This window comes from Cyprinodon tularosa, unplaced genomic scaffold (genome assembly GCF_016077235.1).
Source record: "Cyprinodon tularosa strain WSP-4 unplaced genomic scaffold, ASM1607723v1 ctg560, whole genome shotgun sequence".
NCBI lineage: Eukaryota > Metazoa > Chordata > Actinopteri > Cyprinodontiformes > Cyprinodontidae > Cyprinodon > Cyprinodon tularosa.
Genome location: NW_024039297.1, coordinates 168,183 through 189,237, shown reverse-complemented (window position 1 = coordinate 189,237; position 21,055 = coordinate 168,183). Strand labels below are relative to the sequence as shown.

The following is a 21,055-nucleotide window of genomic DNA, read 5'->3' as shown; positions in this document are numbered from 1 at the left end:
CCTGTGGAGCTGGTTGACAGTTGCCTTTGTATCTATGCTTCTTTTTCTACGTCTGCTTCTGTCTCCTTGAACCCCAGTGGGCCTCAGCAGATGGCCGCTCACACTGAGCCTGGTTCTGCTGGAGGTTTCTTTCTGTTCAAAGGGAGTTTTTCCTCTCCACTGTCGCTACAAGCATGCTTAGTGTGAGGGATTGCTGAAGAGTCAATGAGTCGATGCAATCAGCTGGTTTTCCTTAGATAGAAAACTTTGAATCAATCTGACTGGATGATCTGGTGAACTGGAAAGTGACCTGAGATGACATGATGTGAATTGGAGCTATAGAAATAAACTGGATTGAACTGACATTTCCCAGTGAATTACTTTCTATTTCCTAATGTTAGACCCAATGTCAGCGTCTAACTCAGTCAATGTCTTCACGTCAGTCTGAGACTGTTAGTCTACAGACTAAACTATAGGATCCATCGGCTATAGATGGATTTATTGCTTAGTTACAGCTACAGCCAGGAAACTGCTGGTTTTAGCAGCTAAATGCTGCACAGGGAGGCAGTTCTACTGCACGTTTCTGTGGGAGTGGGGAGTACCAATATGGCGGACAGTGGCTTTACTTTTTTCGGCCAATCAGCAAACCAGTGAATAAATAGAGATCAGTCGTCAGCAGATGGCGCTGCTCTCTGGATGGATCAGAAGAGCAGAGGATCACCGACATCGTTTAAGAACCCAAACATGCTGTAAACGGAACCAGAACCAGAACTTCCTGTCGGACCTTCTGATCTCAGAACAGAATCAGTTTCTGGCTCTGTTGCTTTTATTTTGGGGCGTCGGTGCAGACAGAACCCAGATGGTTGAGCCTGACGGATCGCACAGAAAACCTTCATGTTTCTGAAGTTTGTAGCTAAAATGGGACAAAATGAGAAAAAAGTGGTTTGATATATTTTATTGTCACCAAAAGCAGAATTTTTAAACCTCCATGCAGCCTTCAGCCATCCTTCCTGATGAGGCGACCATTAAGAAGCGAACCAGGCGGCGCTTCGGCTGATGAGGAGCGTTACTGGTTAGCGTTACTGGTTAGCGTTACTGGTTAGATCTGAACCAGCAGGATTATAAACCGCTGATCAGTGAATGGATGCAGATATTAGCTCACAACATTTAGCACAAACAGAGCCCCACATCAGAACCTCTGCAGCTTCCAGCTGGTACCGCTGCCCGTCACAAGGTCCACAATCCACCGGATCCAGAGTTTTATTCACAGACCAGTGAAACCAGCTGAACTGGTCCCAGTGCTGAAGCTGCAGGATGGCTAGAGGCCATCAGAACCGGGTCAGCACTGCAGCTGATCCAGTTCTGGAACCACTGAAAGGAGGAGGAACTGGACCGGACCGGGAACAGTCCAGTTAGATCAGAACCGGGTTAAAACCAGCTCAAAGCTAAACTCTCATTCCTCCTGCAACCAGAACCGATGTCAGGCCCAGTGTCGGTGTTTGGACCGGTACCGAGGTCCAAACGGTTCCATCTTCTCCTCATCTGGTTTCAATCTGATGTTTTTGGACTTCAAAACCTTTCGGTTCGTCCCATTTGTCTTCGTAACAGAACTTCTGTTCAGAACCAAGAGCAAACTTTCCTCTTTCATTTGGGTTTCTTAGCCCTCCTTAGATGGTACCAGAACCAGAACGCGGTTCTGCTTGGACCTGCACTGCTCAGCATCCTTTCCATCAGAACCACCATTCCACGTGGAACCGGGTCTGTCGAATGTTCGGCTCAGAGTATGAGATATTCAGAACCTTCTGGGTTTCTCCGTCCAATCGTTGGCCTCCCTGTCTCCCTCTGACCAATCAGAGCCCTGGAGGCAGAAAGACACGCCCACTGGATGGTTCTGGAGAAACTGGACCAGAGGGTTCTGCTCAACGTGCCTCCAGAACCGGAGCCATCCGTCCCCGTTTGACAGGAAACCGACTCGTAAAGATGGACGTGTGGGTCTAACAGAAGGTAACCATAGCAACCATCTGTTAACTCAGCAGCTTCTCAGGAACCATCTGCGGAAGTCGAACCGTTATGGAGCGGGTTGATCAGCGGAGGTTCTGTAGGCGTCCTCGGTCCGTATTGGCACTTTCAGAACCGACCCGCTCAGGAAGCGCCGGGTCGGCTGATGAAGACGATGAAGGTGAATATTTACAGGTTTCTGGACCTTCATGCTCCGGAGGAACGGATCTCAGTCAAGTTCTGGACCCAGCAGCTCCAGAACCAGACCCGGCTGATTAATGATTAAAGATTTCGTTTCATCATTAGTCGTTTAGTTTTGTCTGGATCCGCCGCCTGAAGCCTTCGGAACCGTCTGGATCCACCCGTCTTCATCGGGTCCCAGAACCGCTGCCACCTCGTCAGAACTAAAAGCGCAGCCACAAAGGTAAATCAAAGATGGAGGAAGACGCTTCGCTCGGTGGATCCGACTCGTCCACGAGGCCTCTCTGATTGGTCGATCTGGCGGCATCTCCTCAGCCAATCAGCTATGAGCGTAGATGAGGTGGAGATGGACGAACAGGATGAAGAAGCTGGTTGGAGACGGGAGGAGCTGGAGCTTCACCTGCCCACAGGAGGAAGAGGAGGAGCGCCCCTCATCACTGAAACGAGAACAGAGAAGAGCTCAGCAGCCAATCAGGAGACAGAACCGGATCAACAGATCCGACCCCAGATGGATGGATGTTCAGGAACGACCAAAAACCAAAGATCGGATCCATCGATGGGCGGACACCAGTAAGACCAGTTTAATACCCCCCTCCCAAAATGTTCTAGAGGTCCCAACAGAAAACCGATTGGACACACCTGAGGAGAACCAGAAGGCACGGTGGAGGTAGCATCATGGTGTGGATGGGGGAAGTTCCCAACGGAACAGAACCGACCCGTTAGGCAGCCGAGCCGAATCAGTCCGACATTCCCGAGGCGGCCGTGAACCGCCTGGTTCTGGATGAGTAACTGATGCTACGGCTGCTAATATCATTCAGCTAATCGATTAATCGATCAAAAATCTGATCGCAAAAGGTTCCTTAATTTATCCGAAATAAAATCAGATGAAACTAAAACTTTTAATTCTTGCTCTCAGTGCGTCTGTTTTAGAATCTATACTGAACGATTAATCAGTTACTGAATTATTTGATTATTTGAATAATTAATTATCCATCCATTTTATGGGGTCGTTATGGTGCCTCCATCTGTCTGCAGGCGAGAGGCGCTGAAGCTCTGATTAATCACTAAGTGATGCGGCTCCACCTGTCAGCCAATCCTGGAGGCTCCTCAGCTGCTGACCAATCAGCATTCACCATCAGACCTCTGACAGAACGCTGAACGTTTAACTAAACCCAAAGGAGGAAAACAGGAGAAGATGGAGGACTGAGGTCTGCTGATGGTGACCCTGCAGCTGTCTGGGAAAACATGGCCGCCGGCGCCGTTGAGTCGTACCTCTGCTGGCTTTGCTGGGGTAGATCTTGGTGAAGTGTCGGTACTCGTCCGGCGGGGGGAAGTCGTCCAGAGGATGGAAGGAGTATCTGGACTCAAAGTCGTCTGCAGAGGGAGAAACGGGGGGGTGAGCTTGGTTCCGTTCATCTAAAGGAAAACCAGCTCCCACAGGGCGGGGGAGGAGGGGGGAGGAGCAATGAGGTACAGACTCACCCACAAACGACCGCGGGGCGGAGGAAGAGGACGGGTGTCCGTTACGGAGAGGAGGGGGAGGCGGGGGAGGAGCAGCTGGGGTGCGGGAGGGCGGGGGAGGAGGTTTCCCTCTGGAGGGGGGGTCGGAGGAGAGGGAGGGGCTACCGTGTGTCCTGTAAGGAGGAGGAGGCGGAGCTTCTCTGCCACCTGCCCTGGATGATGATGATGAGGGAGGAGCTGGAACCGGAGGAGCTGCAGAGACAGACAGGTGATCAACCACTTCCTGTTTGAAGGAGATCAGTGATTGGCTGAAGGCTATGATGTCACAAAGGGAGGAGCTTACCTGCTGCTCTGCCAGGAGGCTCTCGGATGGGGGGAGGTGGCCGGCCAGCTGCATGCTGGGACGGTGTGGGGGACGCCGGAGGAGGTGGGGGGGCGGGGCCTCTGGTGGGGGTGTGGCCTCCAGGTGAGGGGGCGGGCCTCTTGTTGCTCAGGGAGTTGTGTCGCTGCGGCAGCTCCGGCGCCGCCTCGCCACACGCTGGACCGTTACCGCGGTACGGAGGAGGGGGCGGGGCCAGAGTGGATCCGGAGGAGGGGGCGTTTCCTCCAGAGGTGGGGGGACGTCTGCTGTTGCTAGGAGACGGAGGAGGTTTGGAGGGGAGCGGCGGGGTGTTGTTTGGTGTGGGGGGGAGGGGTTTTTCTCTGTTGTAGGATGACGAGGGAGGGGAGGGGGCGTTGCCACGGCGAGAGAGGGGGGGAGGAGGAGGGGCAGAGGAGGAGTGTTTCATTCCAGCGGAGGGGGAGGAGGCGGCAGAGGAGGGGCAGGAGGGGGAAGAGGAGGAGGAGAGGTTGGGGAGCGAAGGACGCTGAGACCGAGACGAATCCTGAGGGGAGGGGCTGTCTGCGTCGTCATGGCGATGGCTCGGTGGGCGAGGAGCAGCGGAGCGAGTGGAGGGAGAACGTCCCGAGGAGGAAGAGGAGGATTCTGGATGAGATGAAGAACAAACCAGCATCAATAAGACGAAGCAACATCTGCGACGTTCAGTCTGACCGGTTCCACCGCCAGAACCGACCCGGTTCCAACGACAGAACCGACCCGGTTCCACCGACAGAACCGACCCGGTTCCACCGACAGAACTACAGACAGAACCGACCCGGTTCCGCTAACAGAACCGACCCGGTTCCACTGACAGAACCGACCCGGTTCCAACGACAGAACCGACCCGGTTCCACCGACAGAACTACAGACAGAACCGACCCGGTTCCGCTAACAGAACTGACCCGGTTCCACTGACAGAACCGACCCGGTTCTGCTGGTAAAAAGTAGTTAGAATCTCTGTTGAAGTGAGAAAGTCCTCCTGAAAACATGGTCTGTGCAGTCAGTTCATCCAGATTACCATCCTGCCTTCAAAGATTATTTCTCTGTGGGAGCCGCTCAGACCCCCACATACCGGCGCTGCGCTGTCACTGGGAATCCCCAGCAGCAGCTGCCTCAGGCCCGCTCGCCTCTCGGGGGTTTTCCCCTCCTGTTGGTGGCGGCTGGAAGTAGATGTTAGCGTTTTTCAGGTCTGTGCTACAAACTGCAGGCAGCAGGATAATAAAAGCCAACATATTCTGCCGGCAGGTTTTGACATTTGAAGTTAATTTAGGTGTTAATAAACTGTTTCAGAGGAGTGATCATAGCGCTCTGCATCAGCAGTGCTGCGTCTAACTCCCTGCCAGCTCCCAGATCAGCTTCTCTCATTGGTCGATGCGGCGCGTCCAGCAGATAAAACTCCAGCAGCTGCTTGTGAAGCGCAGCATGAGGCGCTGCTCCTGCTGCTCTAGATGCTGCAGGACCTTTTGTTGCACCTTGATGCGCGTCAACCATTGACTTTGCCTGTAAGCTAGCTGCTCCACGTCGGGTGTGAACGTAGCATTATTAGCAGCTACAGGACACCCTGTCCAGGAGACATTCTGGTCTAATAAGACCAGAACGAAGATATCTGGACTCCTACGTTTCCCTCTGAACACACATGGTGGTGGCAGCATTATGCTGTGGGTCAGGAAGGAGCCAAATCAGGACAAAAACCTGTTAGAGGCTGCACAGGAACAGATTGGCCTAGTCAAAGTCCAGACTTAAAGGAGGGAGACGCTCCTTCTGTAATCAGAGTAAAGAACAGGATGAAGCTCTAACCTCCGACTGGCTTCAGTTTGGGAACTCCGCCCGTGAACAGGCCTCCGACCGGAGCAGCAGAACCTGGGGGACTTCCTGCCGTGCCTCTGTTGGCTCCGCCTCCTTTGGGCTCTGAGGACCACAACCATTGGGACAGGTGAGGGTGTGATGTCAGCGCCGGACTGTACGATGGGTTAGTGTGGGGTGGGATGCTGGTGAGGACAGGTAATGGGTCAGACACCGAGGTGGGATGAGATGGGATGGCGTGACGTGGAGTGAGACGGTAAATTAAAGTGTTTACGCTCCCACGCAGCTCCGATGACATCATCGCCAGCACAACAAACAGTCAGAAACATGTTAATAATCAATGACATCACAGGTGATCAGGAAGAAACAGTGAATCAATCAAATTATTCCTCACATGGAAGATGAAAGGCAACTTATTACCCCACCCACCCACTAGGCCCCGCCCCCAAAGCCCCGCCCTGCTGAGGTCCGGCTGCAGTTCCTGCCAATCAGAGAGCCCAGTAAAGGTTCATTCCGTTTCATGCGGTGAAGTTCTGAGCAGTCTGCCGTCTGCCAGGCGTCCTCAACAGCAGCAGAGGAGGAACAACGCTGACAGCGCCTTCCTGACCAGCTGGAGGGAGGCGACGCAGATGCAGACGGCAGACGTTCGAACCAACAGCGGCTGCAGGAGGCTGTGGCGGCAGTTTGAGCAGCCGCTCTGTCACCTGCTACACGCTGACGCCTCTCTGAGGCCCGATGCCACGGCGGCCACTCGGTGCAGCGTAGCAGAGACAGGGAGAGCAGACGTGGGAGGGAAGGGACGGACGGGGACGGAGCAAACAGGACAAACACGGTTCGCTTCTGGACTCACTGCTCACACCCTGAGGGGACTCTGGGTAACCGTTACGGCTGTGAGGTTCTGAACCCACCAGGGCCGACGTACTGGTGATTAAAAACAGCAGAAAAAAGCCTGGAGAGGCGGAGGGGATTCCCTGCTCCCTGCTGACCTCACCATGAAGACAGGCAGCCAATCAGGACAGCGCTGAGCCACGGCCGAGCAGAAGAGGGGAATCACATCCATGATCCCAGCATGCAGCTCACCGAGCTGAGATCTACTGGGCTCCTTTCTAGAACAAACCAACACCTGGGGTGGATTAGCGAAGCATCAATCCCATAGAACACGGCCAGTGGAGACATAATCCAGATTAAAAGCGCCCAGTTTCCCTGGAAATCTGCTAGAAGCAGCTGGAGCTAAACTCTGTTCAGCCTCTCAACATCCGCATCGACTCTGAGGGTCAATCACTTTCTGAGTCGGTGGAAATGAGCCCGATTCCTTGGGGCAGATCTATTCCGTCTGTTTCTATAATAAACATTTCTTCAACAGAAAGGAGTCTTTGATTTAAAGGTGAGCTAAACATTAACGGTGCTCACTCAGTCCGTACTGCCAGTTAGCTAATGCTAACGTTCCTGTCCAGACGGGAAGCAGGAACGCCGCTTTGGTTCCATCATTCAGCACCACGGCTCCACCCAAGATTCTTCTAGGGGAGGGGTCAGCATCCCACGGCTCTTTAGCGCCCCCCTTGTGGCTACCACAAAGTTTTACATTAATATGTTTTACAAATTTTATATATTTATAAAGCATATTATTATTATTCAGTATTTTAAAGGATTGCTCTTTGATAAAGACTTTAATGATCTATAAAGGAACATTTGTTGTAATGTGATTTACAAAAGAGAGTAATGTTATTATTTAGTTTTTTTTTTATTTGATGTTTGGTCAATTTTATTCTAATTTTCATTAATTTTTTTTGTCATCGAATGGTATAGTGAATGGTAAATTTATGTCATGTCTAACTATAGAAGTTTTTGTCCTTTTTAGTAAAGTTTTTCCAAAACTTGTTTTCAAAGAGTTTTTTTTTATCATTATTTATGCAAATGCAAACATTTTATATTTTTTCAGTCATAGTTTTTCTCATAGCAGGCAGGGCTAAAAGTTTGCTAACTGTCAATACTATAATAATAATTATGTATTAAAGCAGAAAGTCAGATCAATCAGTCAGTCCAACTAAAACCGTGAAACGTTCTCGTTTAACGTTTATAATTTATCTGGAATTCAGTTTGCTGGATTCAGTGTCTGAAGTCATGAAGTAGGGTTAGCAATCACTGAGCTGGCCTGACCCAAGATGGCCGCCCTGTCAGCACACCTCTCACCCACTAGGGAGCCTCAGAACTCACATCTGCATTTGTTTCTCAGTGGTGCAGTGGTCCTAGATAACGGGGTGGGGTTGGGTCCCGTTGCCTCGGTAACGAGTTGGTAGTGATGTTATGAGATGAGCCGAGGCTTCGAGGCGTGTATCGGGTAATGGAGGGGGCGTTTCTCCGGAGCGCGTGTCGAGGCGTGATTCATTTAGAGGAGGGGCCAAAAATGATGACGTCTGAGGCCTCACTACCGTGAAACCATGTGACCGCTTCAGGAAGTGGTTCAGTAAGCGCAAGAAGTTTGACAGACATTTAAAGCTGCAGTCTGTAACATTGAGGAGAGAGCAGACTTCGACTGAAAATTTGAAGAAAAACAGGTTTCACGCCACTCCCCCACCCTCTCTGCTTCACTCGTGCCCCACCTCCAAGCTCCACCCCTCTCACAGCATCTGCGCGGCTACCGCATGCGACCAGAAGGGGGGGCGGGATTCAGCGTGTGTGAGCTGTGATTGACACTCCATCAGACGCTCCTCTGGCTGTGATTGGTTGTTTTGACTCGTCCCGAATTATTCTTTCCAGATTGAAATACAGGCAGTATGCGGGACCAAGTGAAGCAGTTTTTTTTACAGGTTACATATCACATGTACTGCTGTCTGGGCATAGGGACAGTTTTATCCAATATGACAAAAAAGTGATTTTTAAAAACTTACAGACTTCAGCTTTAAACAGCCTCAGTGTTCAGTCAAGATGTTGGAGTTTGGAGGAGCTGCTGTCAGCTGGATAGAGTTTGGATAGATTCTAAGAATAGATTGGTTGTTAAAATTATTTTTCCAACCAATCTAGTTGGTTAAAACTATTTAGGTTAGAATAAACAATATAATGATCAAAATCTGAGCAAGCCACAGCTGTGACGTTAGTCCTAAGCAGTATTATCTCCATTGAACAGTTATCCACATAAGTGTCATCTGTGAGACACAGACTCCCTTTCCTGAGGTTCAAAACCTTCCTTTGATTTTTCTAAAGTTGCAATTATATTTAATTTTTTGGCTAATGTAGCTAATTTGCATTGGTTCGCCCTAATAAAAACATAGAATGGGTAAAAACGCTGCCAAATTAGGTCGGTTTAGCCAATAGGTCGGTTGAACACAACTTTCAATCCGAATAAAAACCAAAAAATGTGGAAAAACTAGAATGTTTGAATAAAAATGACTGAAACCTTTCATTTTGCTCATCTTTGCCCAATTTGCACACTTTCACTGCCTGCTTGAATATATTTCAATAAAATGGCAGAAAAACTGTGAACCTTAAATGATTGTTCTAAGAAATTTTACACTTAAAAAAACTTACAAAAATATAATTTCAAAGGAACTTAAAAGGGAAAAAAAACTATTGCAAAAAAATAACAGATTTTATTACAAACTGTAGTTCTGCTCTCCACCAGTAGGTGGGGTCATGCTCACATGGAGCTTCATGAACTGTGAGGATTGTTGAAGCAATTTAGCCCAAACGGTTTGATGAGGCTTCATCCCACCATCACTAAGAGTTAAGGTCTGATGACGTGTCGGGGGAGTCAGGCTGTGGTCTAAGCTGAAGGTGTCTAGGTCTGCACGTCTGATCTGCTGCCCCTGTCACTATGGAAACACCACCTGCACTGTGATTGGGCGGAAGGTCTTAGGCCCCGTCCACACGAAGTCAAAACGAACACGAAACGCTGATATTTTCCAAAACGTTTGCCGTAAAGACGGAGACGTAAAATAAATGTGAGCGTCCACACGAATGCATGAAAACGCTGCAAAATGTATGCCAGGCCTGTAAGTGGCGCTGTGGTGCCAAAGCAAAAATAAGCGACGAAATGTTGGGCATGCGCACCAATATTTATACACGGTTGCCCTGCGGGTCCATTTTCGTGGTTCAGTCAAATTCAGGTGCTGAACTATGTGGTCGATATTGCTCTGTTCTTCCTGGAGATATTCCAGAAGAAGAAGATTCTGTTGTAAGCCCGACAGCAGGGTGAGTAGCATTAGCAGCAACGGCGCCATTGTTGTTGTGATGTGTCGCGCATGCGTGTTTAGAGGCGACGCTATGACGCATGCGTGTAAAAAAAATATGCGGTTAGGGCGTAAAGATGGAAACGCGAAAACGGCGTTTCGAAATCTTCCCACTCTGAAGGCTGAATAAAAAAAAGATCGTTTACAGACCCCCGAAACGCCGGCTTCGTGTGGATGAGAGGCTGGTTTGGTGAAAAATTTGTGCGTTTAGGCCAGGGTTCGTCTTCGTGTGGACGGGGCCTTAGAAAGTTTAAACCCCCCGCCCTCCGCCTGTCTGTGGACAGGGACCTTAGCGGCTGATTGAACCTGAACACAGCCTCCTGCAGCAGGTCTAGACTACCTGAGAACACAGAGGTCTTACTGTCGAGGGATGGAGAGGAGCTCGGTCCTCCAGCCTTCCTCCTGGCCTCCTCAGACAGCGCCCCCTGCTGTTTGGGCTGGTTTAGGTACTGGTATAAGCGAATGTATGGGTGCTCTGTGGGAGGTGTGGGGCTCTTTGGCGTTTGAGTCTTACTGTCGAGCAGAGGAGCGCTGCGGTCATTCACCACCGCCACCTTCTTCAGTTTGGTGCCTTTACAGATGTCCGACAGCAGGGCGCCGCGACCTTTGACCTCCTCCCTGCTCAGCTTGGGAGGAGTGGTATTAGCCTGAGGGAGGAGGAGACAGTTGGTGACTTCTGTTTGAGGTTCCCCCGAACGCCTCAGACATGAAAGAGAGGAGCAAAGATCTCACCTGAGCAAATGTAGGGGGAGGAGGGGGTCCCCCTGGGGGAGGAGGAGGAGGGATGGGCATCCTACTGCTGACAACGCCTGAACCCTGGAAAACAAAAGGCTCTGTTACTGATCCATCAGCAGAACCCTGGAAAACAAAAGGTTCTGTTACTGATCCATCAGCAGAACCCTGGAAAACAAAAGGTTCTGTTACTGATCCATCAGCAGAACCCTGGAAAACAAAAGGTTCTGTTACTGATCCATCAGCAGAACCCTGGAAAACAAAAGGTTCTGTTACTGATGGATCAGCAGAACCCTGGAAAACAAAAGGTTCTGTTACTGATCCATCAGTAGAACCCTGGAAAACAAAAGGTTCTGTTACTGATCCATCAGCAGAACCCTGAAAAACAAAAGGTTCTGTTACTGATCCATCAGCAGAACCCTGGAAAACAAAAGGTTCTGTTACTGATGGATCAGCAGAACCCTGGAAAACAAAAGGTTCTGTTACTGATCCATCAGCAGAACCCTGGAAAACAAAAGGTTCTGTTACTGATCCATCAGCAGAACCCTGGAAAACAAAAGGTTCTGTTACTGATGGATCAGCAGAACCCTGGAAAACAAAAGGTTCTGTTACTGATCCATCAGCAGAACCATGGAAAACAAAAGGTTCTGTTACTGATCCATCAGCAGAACCCTGGAAAACAAAAGGTTCTGTTACTGATCCATCAGCAGAACCCTGGAAAACAAAAGGTTCTGTTACTGATCCATCAGCAGAACCCTGGAAAATAAAAGGTTCTGTTACTGATCCATCAGAGGAACCCTGGAAAACCAAAGGTTCTGTTATTGGTCCATCAGCAGAACCCTGGTAAACCAAAGGTTCTGTTACTGATCCATCAGCAGAACCCTGGAAAACAAAGGTTCTGTTACTGATCCATCAGCGGAACCCTGGAAAACCAAAGGTTCTGTTACTGATGGATCAGCAGAACCCTGGAAAACCAAAGGTTCTGTTACTGATGGATCAGCAGAACCCTGGAAAACCAAAGGTTCTGTTACTGATCCATCAGCAGAACCCTGGAAAACCAAAGGTTCTGTTACTGATGGATCAGCAGAACCCTGGAAAGCCAAAGGTTCTGTTACTGATCCATCAGCAGAACCCTGGAAAACCAAAGGTTCTGTTACTGATCCATCAGCAGAACCCTGGAAAACCAAAGGTTCTGTTACTGATCCATCAGCAGAACCCTGGTAAACCAAAGGTTCTGTTACTGATCCATCAGCAGAACCCTGGAAAACAAAAGGCTCTGTTACTGATCCATCAGCAGAACCCTGGAAAACAAAAGGTTCTGTTACTGATCCATCAGCAGAACCCTGGAAAACAAAAGGTTCTGTTACTGATCCATCAGCAGAACCCTGGAAAACAAAAGGTTCTGTTACTGATCCATCAGCAGAACCCTGGAAAACAAAAGGTTCTGTTACTGATCCATCAGCAGAACCCTGGAAAACCAAAGGTTCTGCTACTGATCCAACAGCAGAACCCTGGAAAACCAAAGGTTCTGCTACTGATCCATCAGAGGAACCCTGGTCAACCAAAGGTTCTGCTACTGATCCATCAGAGGAACCGTCCAACAGTCCAACTCAGACCAAAAACTACCAGTTAAAATATGGAGCAATTTATTGAATTATCTTAATTGGTTAATCGGGAATAGGAAAACATTTCACACCGGGACATGTCCCCCCGGTACCGATCAGAACCATGTCCCACCTTCACCGTGTTCAAACCGAACCTGGTCCACTTATAAAATCCGTTTCATGGCTGGCAGATGATAAAAACTGGGACAAAAACACTCTTTCAGCAGCCGAACCAATTGAAACCGAGTCAGTAAACCCGGATTAGAACCCAAACAGAACAGAATCAGAACCGCCAGGCATCCTTCTCTGGTTCCAGTTTCTGATCAGCTCATTTCATGATCGTTTAGCAGGGCTAGTCTAGCTAAAGTGGGCCTGAATCCACCGAAGATGCTAAGCTAACATGTTGACATAAATGATGAGCTAATGATAAACATTTCACATTAAAAACCTCCTGATCCAGATCAAAACCCTAAAGAACCGCCCACTGCTTGCTCCAGATACCCAGAACCTGTCAGCATCCCTGAGCAGCTAGCTCCACCGTTAGCCCCGCCTGCTAATCGCAGCATCCCCGGGCAGCTAGCTCCACCGTTAGCCCCGCCTGCTAACCGCAGCATCCCCGCCACATCCCGCTCCGCTGAGGCTGCCTCTTCCTACCTGAGAGCCTTTACACCGGTTAGCTCATCCTCCCAGCGGTGGGTCTGTGCTGACTGGCCACAGCGGCCCAAACTGGGTCTCGGTTCGGTTCGGATGCTGCAGAACCCCGCTAGCTCCGTGGACCGTTAGCTTCAGCGCTGCGGTGACGCGGGTCACGTGATCAGAGCTGCTGCTTTTTTAATGTTTTATTTATTTCTGCAGCTCCCCATGATAACGGCACTTTGCATGTATTTTAACTGCTTTTCTTTTAATTCAGTTTCTCCTGTTGCTTTATAAATACTATTTTTTCTGCAGTAATTTCGTATTTTTTTATTTCCTCTGTATTCGTTACATACATATTTGAAACATGTCCATAGTTTAGTTAATTACTTTCATCTGCATTTATTTTTTATTCAGTATTTGAATGTTTCTTGGTGATTTTTGTTTCATTCTACTTTAATTTTATCATTCATCTCCATTATAACTTATGAGTTTAACTTCTTTTTTTCTGCAGCCGTTTTTGTTTCTAATATAATAATTGAACTTTATTGATCTCACATTAGAAATTATCATTTAACCATCCTTTGGGGAGCAAGAGGCTACCATTGTGCGGCGCCCAGGGAGCAGGGTGGGCTAGTCAGCGGCTCTGTTCGAATTGATGGTCTGCGTCCTTAGAAGGCCAGATTCAGATTCCAAGACTCCTTGTTATGCGGCCTTAAAGGAATAGTACACCCAAAACATGATTAGCCTTCATTTTCTACTCACCCCCATGCTGAACAACACTCTAGAGTACTTTTTTGATATCTCAAATGCATCTGGAGATCTGGGAGGCTTCTTGCTGTCTGTTGACATTCAAATAATGGAGGTCTATGGCGCCCGAGGCAGAAAGGTCCATAAAAGTCCACAAAAAACGTGTCAATATTCCTCCATACTGCTCGTCCAATGTATTCCAAGTGTCCTGAGTGGGTAGCATCCAGAATTTACTCGAAACGAAGTCATTTAGAATGTTTTTAGAGCATAGACAGTAGTGTATAGGATTTCCTAAAAGCGCGTTCACGAGTCTACGGAAACCGCGGCAGACCAAACCAGATTCTTATGAATGCGCACTTGCGTAAATGAAAAATAGATAAAAGAAAATGGGTAAGTAAAAAAAGGGATATATGAGAAATTGATTAATGAAACAGGGAAATAGAAAATCGGGTTAATGGAAAAAGGAAATTGAAAAATGGTTAAATTAAAAAATAGATTAATGAAAAATGGGTAAAAAAAAAAGATAAAAATAGATAAAACAGAAATTGAGAAATAGATAATCTGAAAAATAAATACATTAAAAATTGGTTTAATGAAAAAGCTAAATTATTTATTTAACACATTTTTTATTTATTTCACTCATTTTCTTCATTTTTGATTTATTTTACTCATTTTTTATTTATTTCACCCATTTATTTATTTATTTAATTTTGGCTGAAATGGCTCTCCATAATCAGTGGTTAGAATACTGTCATTTTGTCCCACAATCCATACCAGTAGGTGGCGGTAATTCGCATTCAAATGTACCGTCCACCATTAAACAGCAGAAGAAGAAGAAGGAGGAGGAGGCGCGGAGATTTGAAAACAAAAATGGCGAAGGTCCGAGAGTAAGTTTCCTCTCAGGTTTAAACATTATTCTATGTCCTTAAACATTCTAGCTGTCTTAAAACGTGACTTTAAAGGAGCCGAACCATTAAAAGTGTTGTTTTAATCCGCCTGTTTGGTTCTGTTTGTCGGACAGAGTTCTGCAGCGCTGTGACCCGGTTCTGTTGGAGCCCTGCGATGAGTCCGAACCGGACTGTTCGGAGGCTTTAGGGGTGGTTCTGTTTCTCACGGTCAGTTCCTTCTTCCTCCCGCTGTGTTTGCTGAAAGCCTGATGGCTCTAAACATGTCAGAGTTTATTTTATTCCTTTTAAAGGATCAAACCAACATGAGACAGACTCTTATCTGTTTTTTTTTTATTTCCTGAATATTTACACATTTTAACCAAAGCCTTTCAAAAATACCTCAGATCTTATAAAATATTTTTTTTCCCAGTCCAGGAAATGTGAGATTAAAGATGTGAGCTCATCTCCATGGTAACGCTACGATACTGAAGTTGGCTTCCGAATCGAAAATGTGTTTTGCCTTCCTTCAGCATTTTTAATCTGCTCTAATTTAAAAACTACAACGCCAAGACACATCAAACCTGGACTAGATTATTCTCAACTATTGGTGGAATAATTCAAACCAGGTCTGGGATTTTTGAAACATTTCCCTGATTTGTGAAACTTCAATAAAGGCAGATTTTAACACTTGTACAGATTATGGTATTGCTGATAGATCCACAGGTTGTGAGAAGTTATTTTCAGAAACATTTATTTGATATATATGTTAGTTATTTTTATAAGCAGTAGCATTAGTATATATAATAGTGTATAATATACATATTTTTATCAATATTATTGAAATAAAACATTAATTTTATAAGAACAGGACATAATGTTATTGCTGGTAGTGGGAAGTGCTTGTTTCTTAAAAAAACAAAAAAACATCCAATAATAATTGTAAGCAGTAGTAGTTGCAGCAGCATAATATTTTTATCAATCTTATACAGCATTAAAACTCCAAGAGATTAGGTGTCTAGTGTGACATTGACAATAAAAAAAGAGTTAAAATCGGCCTTTATTGAAGTTTCACAAATGAGAGACCTGTTTTTAATTGTTCTACAAGTATTTTAGAATAACCTAGTCCAGGTTTGATTGGGAGATGTGTTGTAGTTTTTTTTATTTACCGGTAGAACAGATTAAAGATTCTGAAGGCATGGAAAAACTAAGTGGAATCGCACTTCATCTCATTTCCCTAATTGGAAGCAAACTTCATCTCCATGGTGACGCTGCTGAATATTTTCCTCCATCATATTTTTGTGGTTCTGAGTTTAATGATAAATTCAGTGGGAGGATGTCTATCCAGCAGCATCTCCAAAAACAGCAACAAAAGCAAGTTATCACTCTTGTTGTTGTGTGGCAGTAATATCCAATATAATGATAATAAACAATGTTGTTTTTATTATTATTGTAATAAGAGTTGATAAGAATGTCGGTTGCTTGTCGTTGGTTAGTGGGACGTCTCACATGTTTTTCAGTAATTACACAGCAGTTTGGCCCTAACAGGTTACCGTAACAAGCAGTTTGATAGTCTGAACTAAAATAAGCTTAACTGTTTTAACCATGTTTCCATGAATGTGTGTAGGAGAGTCGGCGTGTGCAGAAGATTCTGTGGCGTCAGCTGTTTGTTCTGGACTCCATGGTGTCGCTTCTGGAGGGCCTGGAATCTGCCCAGCAACTGATGACACAGCCCTGCCCCCCGCAGCCAGGTACCTGCCGCACCATCCAGGTTTTCATGATGCAAACGTTTCTAAGCCCAGAAAAACATTTGGTGTTTGAATCCAGTTTAGATCCGACGGGGATGAACAAAAAAAAATAAATAAATAAAGACATGGGAATATTTTTATTCACATAAAAAAACTAGGGATGCACGATATAATCGGCCCCCTATCTGTATCGGCCTGTATCGGCCTTAAAACTTAAGCTGCTTTCATCAGCCTGCTTTCATTAATCTGATGTCATCAGCCTGGTTTCATTAAGCCGATGTCATCACCCTACTTTCATTAAGCTGAGCTGATTTCATCAGCCTGCTTTCATTAAAGGAATAGTACACCCAAAACATGATTAGCCTTCATTTTCTACTCACCTCCATGCTGAACAACACTCTGGAGTACTTTTTGATATCTCAAATGCATCTGATAGATTGGCAAAGAATTTTCCCTTCTTGCATTTTAATCATGGAATTCTAGCACGCCCAGACAGAAGTCAAAACCACAAATAATATTCTCCATATTGCTGATAATGTAAATCCAGGTCTGGTGGGTTTGAACATTCCCGAATTTTACTCAAACAAGTCATTTTAAACTTGTAGTTAGAGCTATAATCACAGGTGTATAAGTATTTCGAATTATTGACCATAGGCTAGTTATTTTACATAGCGGGAGATATATATACAGTGTTAGTCGGCAAAACTCATTTTTATCAATACTATGAATCAAACATTTTTCTTTCGTTGTTTCTTTCTGTTGGAAGTGGTAAAAACAAAAACATCCATTATTCTAAGCTTGCATTATCGGCAGAAATATCTGAATCACTTCCATTACTCCGAGATTGGTTCTGTCGTGACTTGCAATAAAAATGTGTAAGATGGGGCCTATTAGAATTTCCTATACAGACTGTTTATGCTCTAACAACGTATTCTAAATACCTTCCAGTTTGATTGGGAAATTTTGTTTTACCGTCAGGAAACAGGATTAAAGATTTGAAGCATAGGAAGGAATATTGAACGCTTTTTTTGACTATATGGACCTTTCTTCTCCATGGTGCGCTGCTGAAACCTCCATTATTTTGATGTTCATGAGTAAGATAATCAGTGCGAGGATCTCCAGAGCATTTGCAAATAAACAAAAAAGGGTTATCACAGTGTTGTGTCAGATGAGTGAGTAAATAATGAAATAAAAATGTTTGTTTTTATTATTCCTTTAAGCTGATGTCATCAGCCTGCTTTCATTAAGCTGATGTCATCAGCCTGCTTTCATTAAGCTGAGCTGATTTCATCAGCCTGCTTTCATTAAGCTGATGTCATCAGCCTGCTTTCATTAAGCTGAGCTGTCATCAACCTGCTTTCATTAAGCTGATGTCATCAGCCTGCTTTCATTAAGCTGATGTCATCAGCCTGCTTTCATTAAGCTGATGTCATCAGCCTGCTTTCATTAAGCTGATGTCATCAGCCTGCTTTCATTAAGCTGATATCATCAGCCTACATTCGTTAAGCTGAGCTGATGTCATCAGCCTGCTTTCATTAAGCTGATGTCATCAGCCTACATTCGTTAAGCTGAGCTGATGTCGTCAGCCTGCTTTCATTGGCCTGCTTTCATTAAGCTGATGTCAGCCTGTTTTCATTAAGCTGATGTCGTCAGCCTACATTCGTTAAGCTGAGCTGATGTCCTCAGCCTGCTTTCATTAAGCTGATGTCAGCCTGCTTAAATTAAGATGATGTCGTCAGCCTGCTTGCATTAAGCTGATGTCATCAGCCTGCTTTCATCAGGCTGGTTTCATGAAGCTGATGTCATCAGGCTGGTTTCATGAAGCTGATGTCATCAGCCTGCTTTCATTAAGCTGATGTCATCAGCCTGCTTTCATTAAGCTGATGTCATCATCCTACATTCGTTAAGCTGAGCTGATGTCATCAACCTGCTTTCATTAAGCTGATGTCATCAGCCTACATTCGTTAAGCTGAGCTAATGTCATCAGCCTGCTTTCATTAAGCTGATGTCATCATCCTACATTCGTTAAGCTGAGCTGATGTCATCAGCCTGCTTTCGTTAAGCTGAGCTGATGTCATCAGCCTGCTTTCGTTAAGCTGATGTCATCAGCCTACATTCGTTAAGCTGAGCTGATGTCATCAGCCTGCTTTCGTTAAGCTGAGCTGATGTCATCAGCCTGCTTTCATTAAGCTGATGTCATCATCCTACATTCGTTAAGCTGAGCTGATGTCATCAGCCTGCTTTCATTAAGCTGATGTCATCATCCTACATTCGTTAAGCTGAGCTGATGTCATCAGCCTGCTTTCATTAAGCTGATGTCATCATCCTACATTCGTTAAGCTGAGCTGATGTCGTCAGCCTGCTTTCATTAAGCTGATGTCATCATCCTACATTCGTTAAGCTGAGCTGATGTCATCAGCCTGCTTTCATTAAGCTGATGTCATCATCCTACATTCGTTAAGCTGAGCTGATGTCGTCAGCCTGCTTTCATTAAGCTGATGTCATCATCCTACATTCGTTAAGCTGAGCTGATGTCGTCAGCCTGCTTTCATCAGCCTGCTTTAGGAGGCTGGTCTCCTGCAGGATTATTTTCCAGTCATGCAGTTTAAAGGTTGATCAATCAGCTGTAAGCTGAGCCGCTCGTCTGGAACAATGATCATTGGGTCGACCTTCAGCGGCGTCTCACCAACACAGGTGTGTGTGTTTGCTCGTCTTTGTGTGTCAGAGGTCGGCGCTCGCAGCAGGTGGAAGGCTCTGAAGGCGGAGCTTAGCTCTGGGATGGAGGAGACGGAGGAGCTGCTCAGATCCCTGCAGGAGCGACTCCAGCAGATCAGCAGCAGGAGACGCAGGCTGACTCAGCTCCTGCAGCTTCTGCACAGCAAGGTGAGCCTCACACCGCTCCTCCTCACCATCTCTCCACCTCTCCTCTCCTCACCTCGCCTCCTCATCTCGTCTCCTATTCTCCTCACCACCTCTCCTGCTCGCCTCTCCTCCTCACCTCTCCTTGCCTCTCCTCTCCTCACCTCCTTGCCCTCCTCTCATCTCCTGCTCCAGCGGCGACAGCGGGAGCAGCTGGCGGTGTCGCTGCTGAAGGCCCAGAATGCTTTGCTGTCATGTGATCAGCAGCTGAAGCAGCTGAGAGGCGAGGCGGCGGCGGCGCTCGGTCAGCTCCTCTCATGGCAGCAGTTTAGAGACACGTGAGTGCAGTCAGGTCACATGTCTGCCGAGGCAGCGCTCTGATTGGCTGGTAACTCCTCTCTGGCTCCTGATAGGCTGCAGGAACACGTCGTTGCCAAGCAGGAAGTGATGGAGATCAGGCTCATCTCCTTTAACCAATCAGAGATGTTGGTAGAGATCAGGCCACGCTTCCCCTCCGATCCTTCGTCCAATGAGCTCGAGCCGCTGAGGCTGTCGGTCAGCTGGCGCCACGACGACCGCTTCCTCCTGCAGGTAGGGGAGAAACACTACGACTGCAAATCACAGTGATGATGTCACTTCCTGTTCCTGTATCATGCTCCGCCCTCTGGGTCCACAGGTAGACGAGCAGGCAGCCGGCTTGGTGGAGGGCTGCGGGTCGGGCTCCTGGAGCGAGCTGAGCACGCAGCTGCTGGCTGTCCTTAAGGGCTACCGGGGGCAGGCGGAGCTGCTCTGTGAGATACAGTCGCTGAGGTCCTGGTGAGGCCCCGTCCACTTGGGTCCTAACGCTTCTGATGGTTCCAATTGGTCCGGTTAGAGCTGCCTCCTCAGCAGCAGGCAGCTCTAACTTGGCGCCTCTCTGTTGCAGCTACGCCATCGACTGGTGCCCCGCCCAGCGGCTGCTGGTCTACCTGAAGTCTGCGTCGCTGGTGTGTCACCTGGAGGTGGAGGAGGGCTACCCGAGACACGGACGAGCTGTGCTGCGCTGCGTACGGCGGGACGGACATCCCGTGGACACGGCGGCACTCAAGGTGATGGACTCCCATCCTCCATCACCTCACAGCCGGCTGCAGTTTCTGATTGGCTGCAGGCCGAGCCAGAGGGAGGAGTCTGCGGTTTGGTTCTACTGGCAGAGAAGGTTTTTAACCGTTTCTGTCTGTCTGTGTTTCAGCCTCACACTGCTAACCCCTCCCTGACCAACTGGCTGGTTTTCCTCAGCACCAGTCCTCTGATCTGAACCGATCCGGTCCGGTCTGGTCCTGTCCTGCTCTTCCTGGGACCGTCTGTGTCGTGCCGGACCTTAAACCTGTGAACCTCTGACTGCTCCTCTTTGACACCAGCTTCATGTTCATGTCGACTTTGATCCAAACAGAATAAATAATAAAAGGGCTGCAGCTCAGTGTTTATTTTATCAACTTTAACAGATACTTTTAATTAATTTCTTTAAAAAATAGAATAAAAACCATTAAAGACTAAAAAGTTTGCTAATATCCTCATGTCTCCATATACAGTATGTCTTAAACTAAAGAGCTGCTCAGGGCCCCAAATTCCTGGGGGCCCCATAAAACTATTCCTTATCCTTAACATCAGTTCTGACACAGGCAACAGGCAGCTCATGTTATATAGAATGGGTCTGTTTGATGCCCCCCACTTGTCTTTGCTTAGGGGCCCCAAATTTCCTAAATCCGCCCCTGCCCAGAGGCGCAGAAAGAAAGTTTTTATAAGGGTGGCCAGGCAAAAA

At 47.0% G+C, this 21,055-nt stretch overlaps 2 protein-coding genes across 8 annotated transcripts; one reads left to right on the top strand and one right to left on the bottom strand.

Annotated features, from left to right (window-relative positions):
* Nucleotides 1–918: 918 nt before the first annotated feature.
* On the bottom strand, nucleotides 919–13,201 carry wipf2b (WAS/WASL interacting protein family, member 2b). 6 transcript variants are annotated; one of them, XM_038305652.1, is made up of 9 exons: nucleotides 13,038–13,201; nucleotides 10,780–10,863; nucleotides 10,409–10,694; nucleotides 6,096–6,125; nucleotides 5,816–5,926; nucleotides 3,983–4,624; nucleotides 3,661–3,891; nucleotides 3,451–3,552; nucleotides 919–2,615 (listed from the first exon to the last, which is right to left on the bottom strand). In XM_038305652.1, the coding sequence occupies exons 2-9, from the start codon at nucleotides 10,837–10,839 to the stop codon at nucleotides 2,575–2,577; spliced, it is 1,503 nt and encodes a 500-aa protein (XP_038161580.1). In that variant the 5' UTR covers nucleotides 10,840–10,863; nucleotides 13,038–13,201; the 3' UTR covers nucleotides 919–2,574. The 6 variants fall into 6 exon arrangements, with proteins under 6 accessions (XP_038161580.1, XP_038161581.1, XP_038161582.1 ...); XM_038305653.1 differs by lacking the exon at nucleotides 13,038–13,201 and adding an exon at nucleotides 12,517–12,977; XM_038305654.1 differs by lacking the exon at nucleotides 6,096–6,125.
* Nucleotides 13,202–14,509: 1,308 nt separating this feature from the next.
* On the top strand, nucleotides 14,510–20,708 carry si:dkey-225f5.4. 2 transcript variants are annotated; one of them, XM_038305673.1, is made up of 9 exons: nucleotides 14,510–14,653; nucleotides 14,788–14,881; nucleotides 16,278–16,401; nucleotides 19,124–19,281; nucleotides 19,453–19,595; nucleotides 19,671–19,848; nucleotides 19,934–20,073; nucleotides 20,183–20,345; nucleotides 20,486–20,708. In XM_038305673.1, the coding sequence occupies exons 1-9, from the start codon at nucleotides 14,568–14,570 to the stop codon at nucleotides 20,549–20,551; spliced, it is 1,152 nt and encodes a 383-aa protein (XP_038161601.1). In that variant the 5' UTR covers nucleotides 14,510–14,567; the 3' UTR covers nucleotides 20,552–20,708. The 2 variants fall into 2 exon arrangements, with proteins under 2 accessions (XP_038161601.1, XP_038161602.1); XM_038305674.1 differs by having other exon boundaries at nucleotides 14,627–14,645.
* Nucleotides 20,709–21,055: the final 347 nt, after the last annotated feature.

Bases quoted from the DNA above. Each gene is read 5' to 3' on its own strand.
- wipf2b (XM_038305652.1), bottom strand. From the start codon at position 10,839: ATGCCCATCCCTCCTCCTCCTCCCCCAGGGGGACCCCCTCCTCCCCCT. The intron at 5,927-6,095 runs GTAAACACTTTA...TGTGGTCCTCAG, and splicing joins CATCGGAGCTGCGTGGGAGC to AGCCCAAAGGAGGCGGAGCC. The intron at 2,616-3,450 runs GTACGACTCAAC...TTCTCGTTTCAG, and splicing joins CCCCAGCAAAGCCAGCAGAG to TGATGAGGGGCGCTCCTCCT.
- si:dkey-225f5.4 (XM_038305673.1), top strand. From the start codon at position 14,568: ATGTACCGTCCACCATTAAACAGCAGAAGAAGAAGAAGGAGGAGGAGG. The intron at 14,882-16,277 runs GTCAGTTCCTTC...GAATGTGTGTAG, and splicing joins GGGTGGTTCTGTTTCTCACG to GAGAGTCGGCGTGTGCAGAA. The intron at 19,282-19,452 runs GTGAGCCTCACA...CTCCTGCTCCAG, and splicing joins TGCAGCTTCTGCACAGCAAG to CGGCGACAGCGGGAGCAGCT.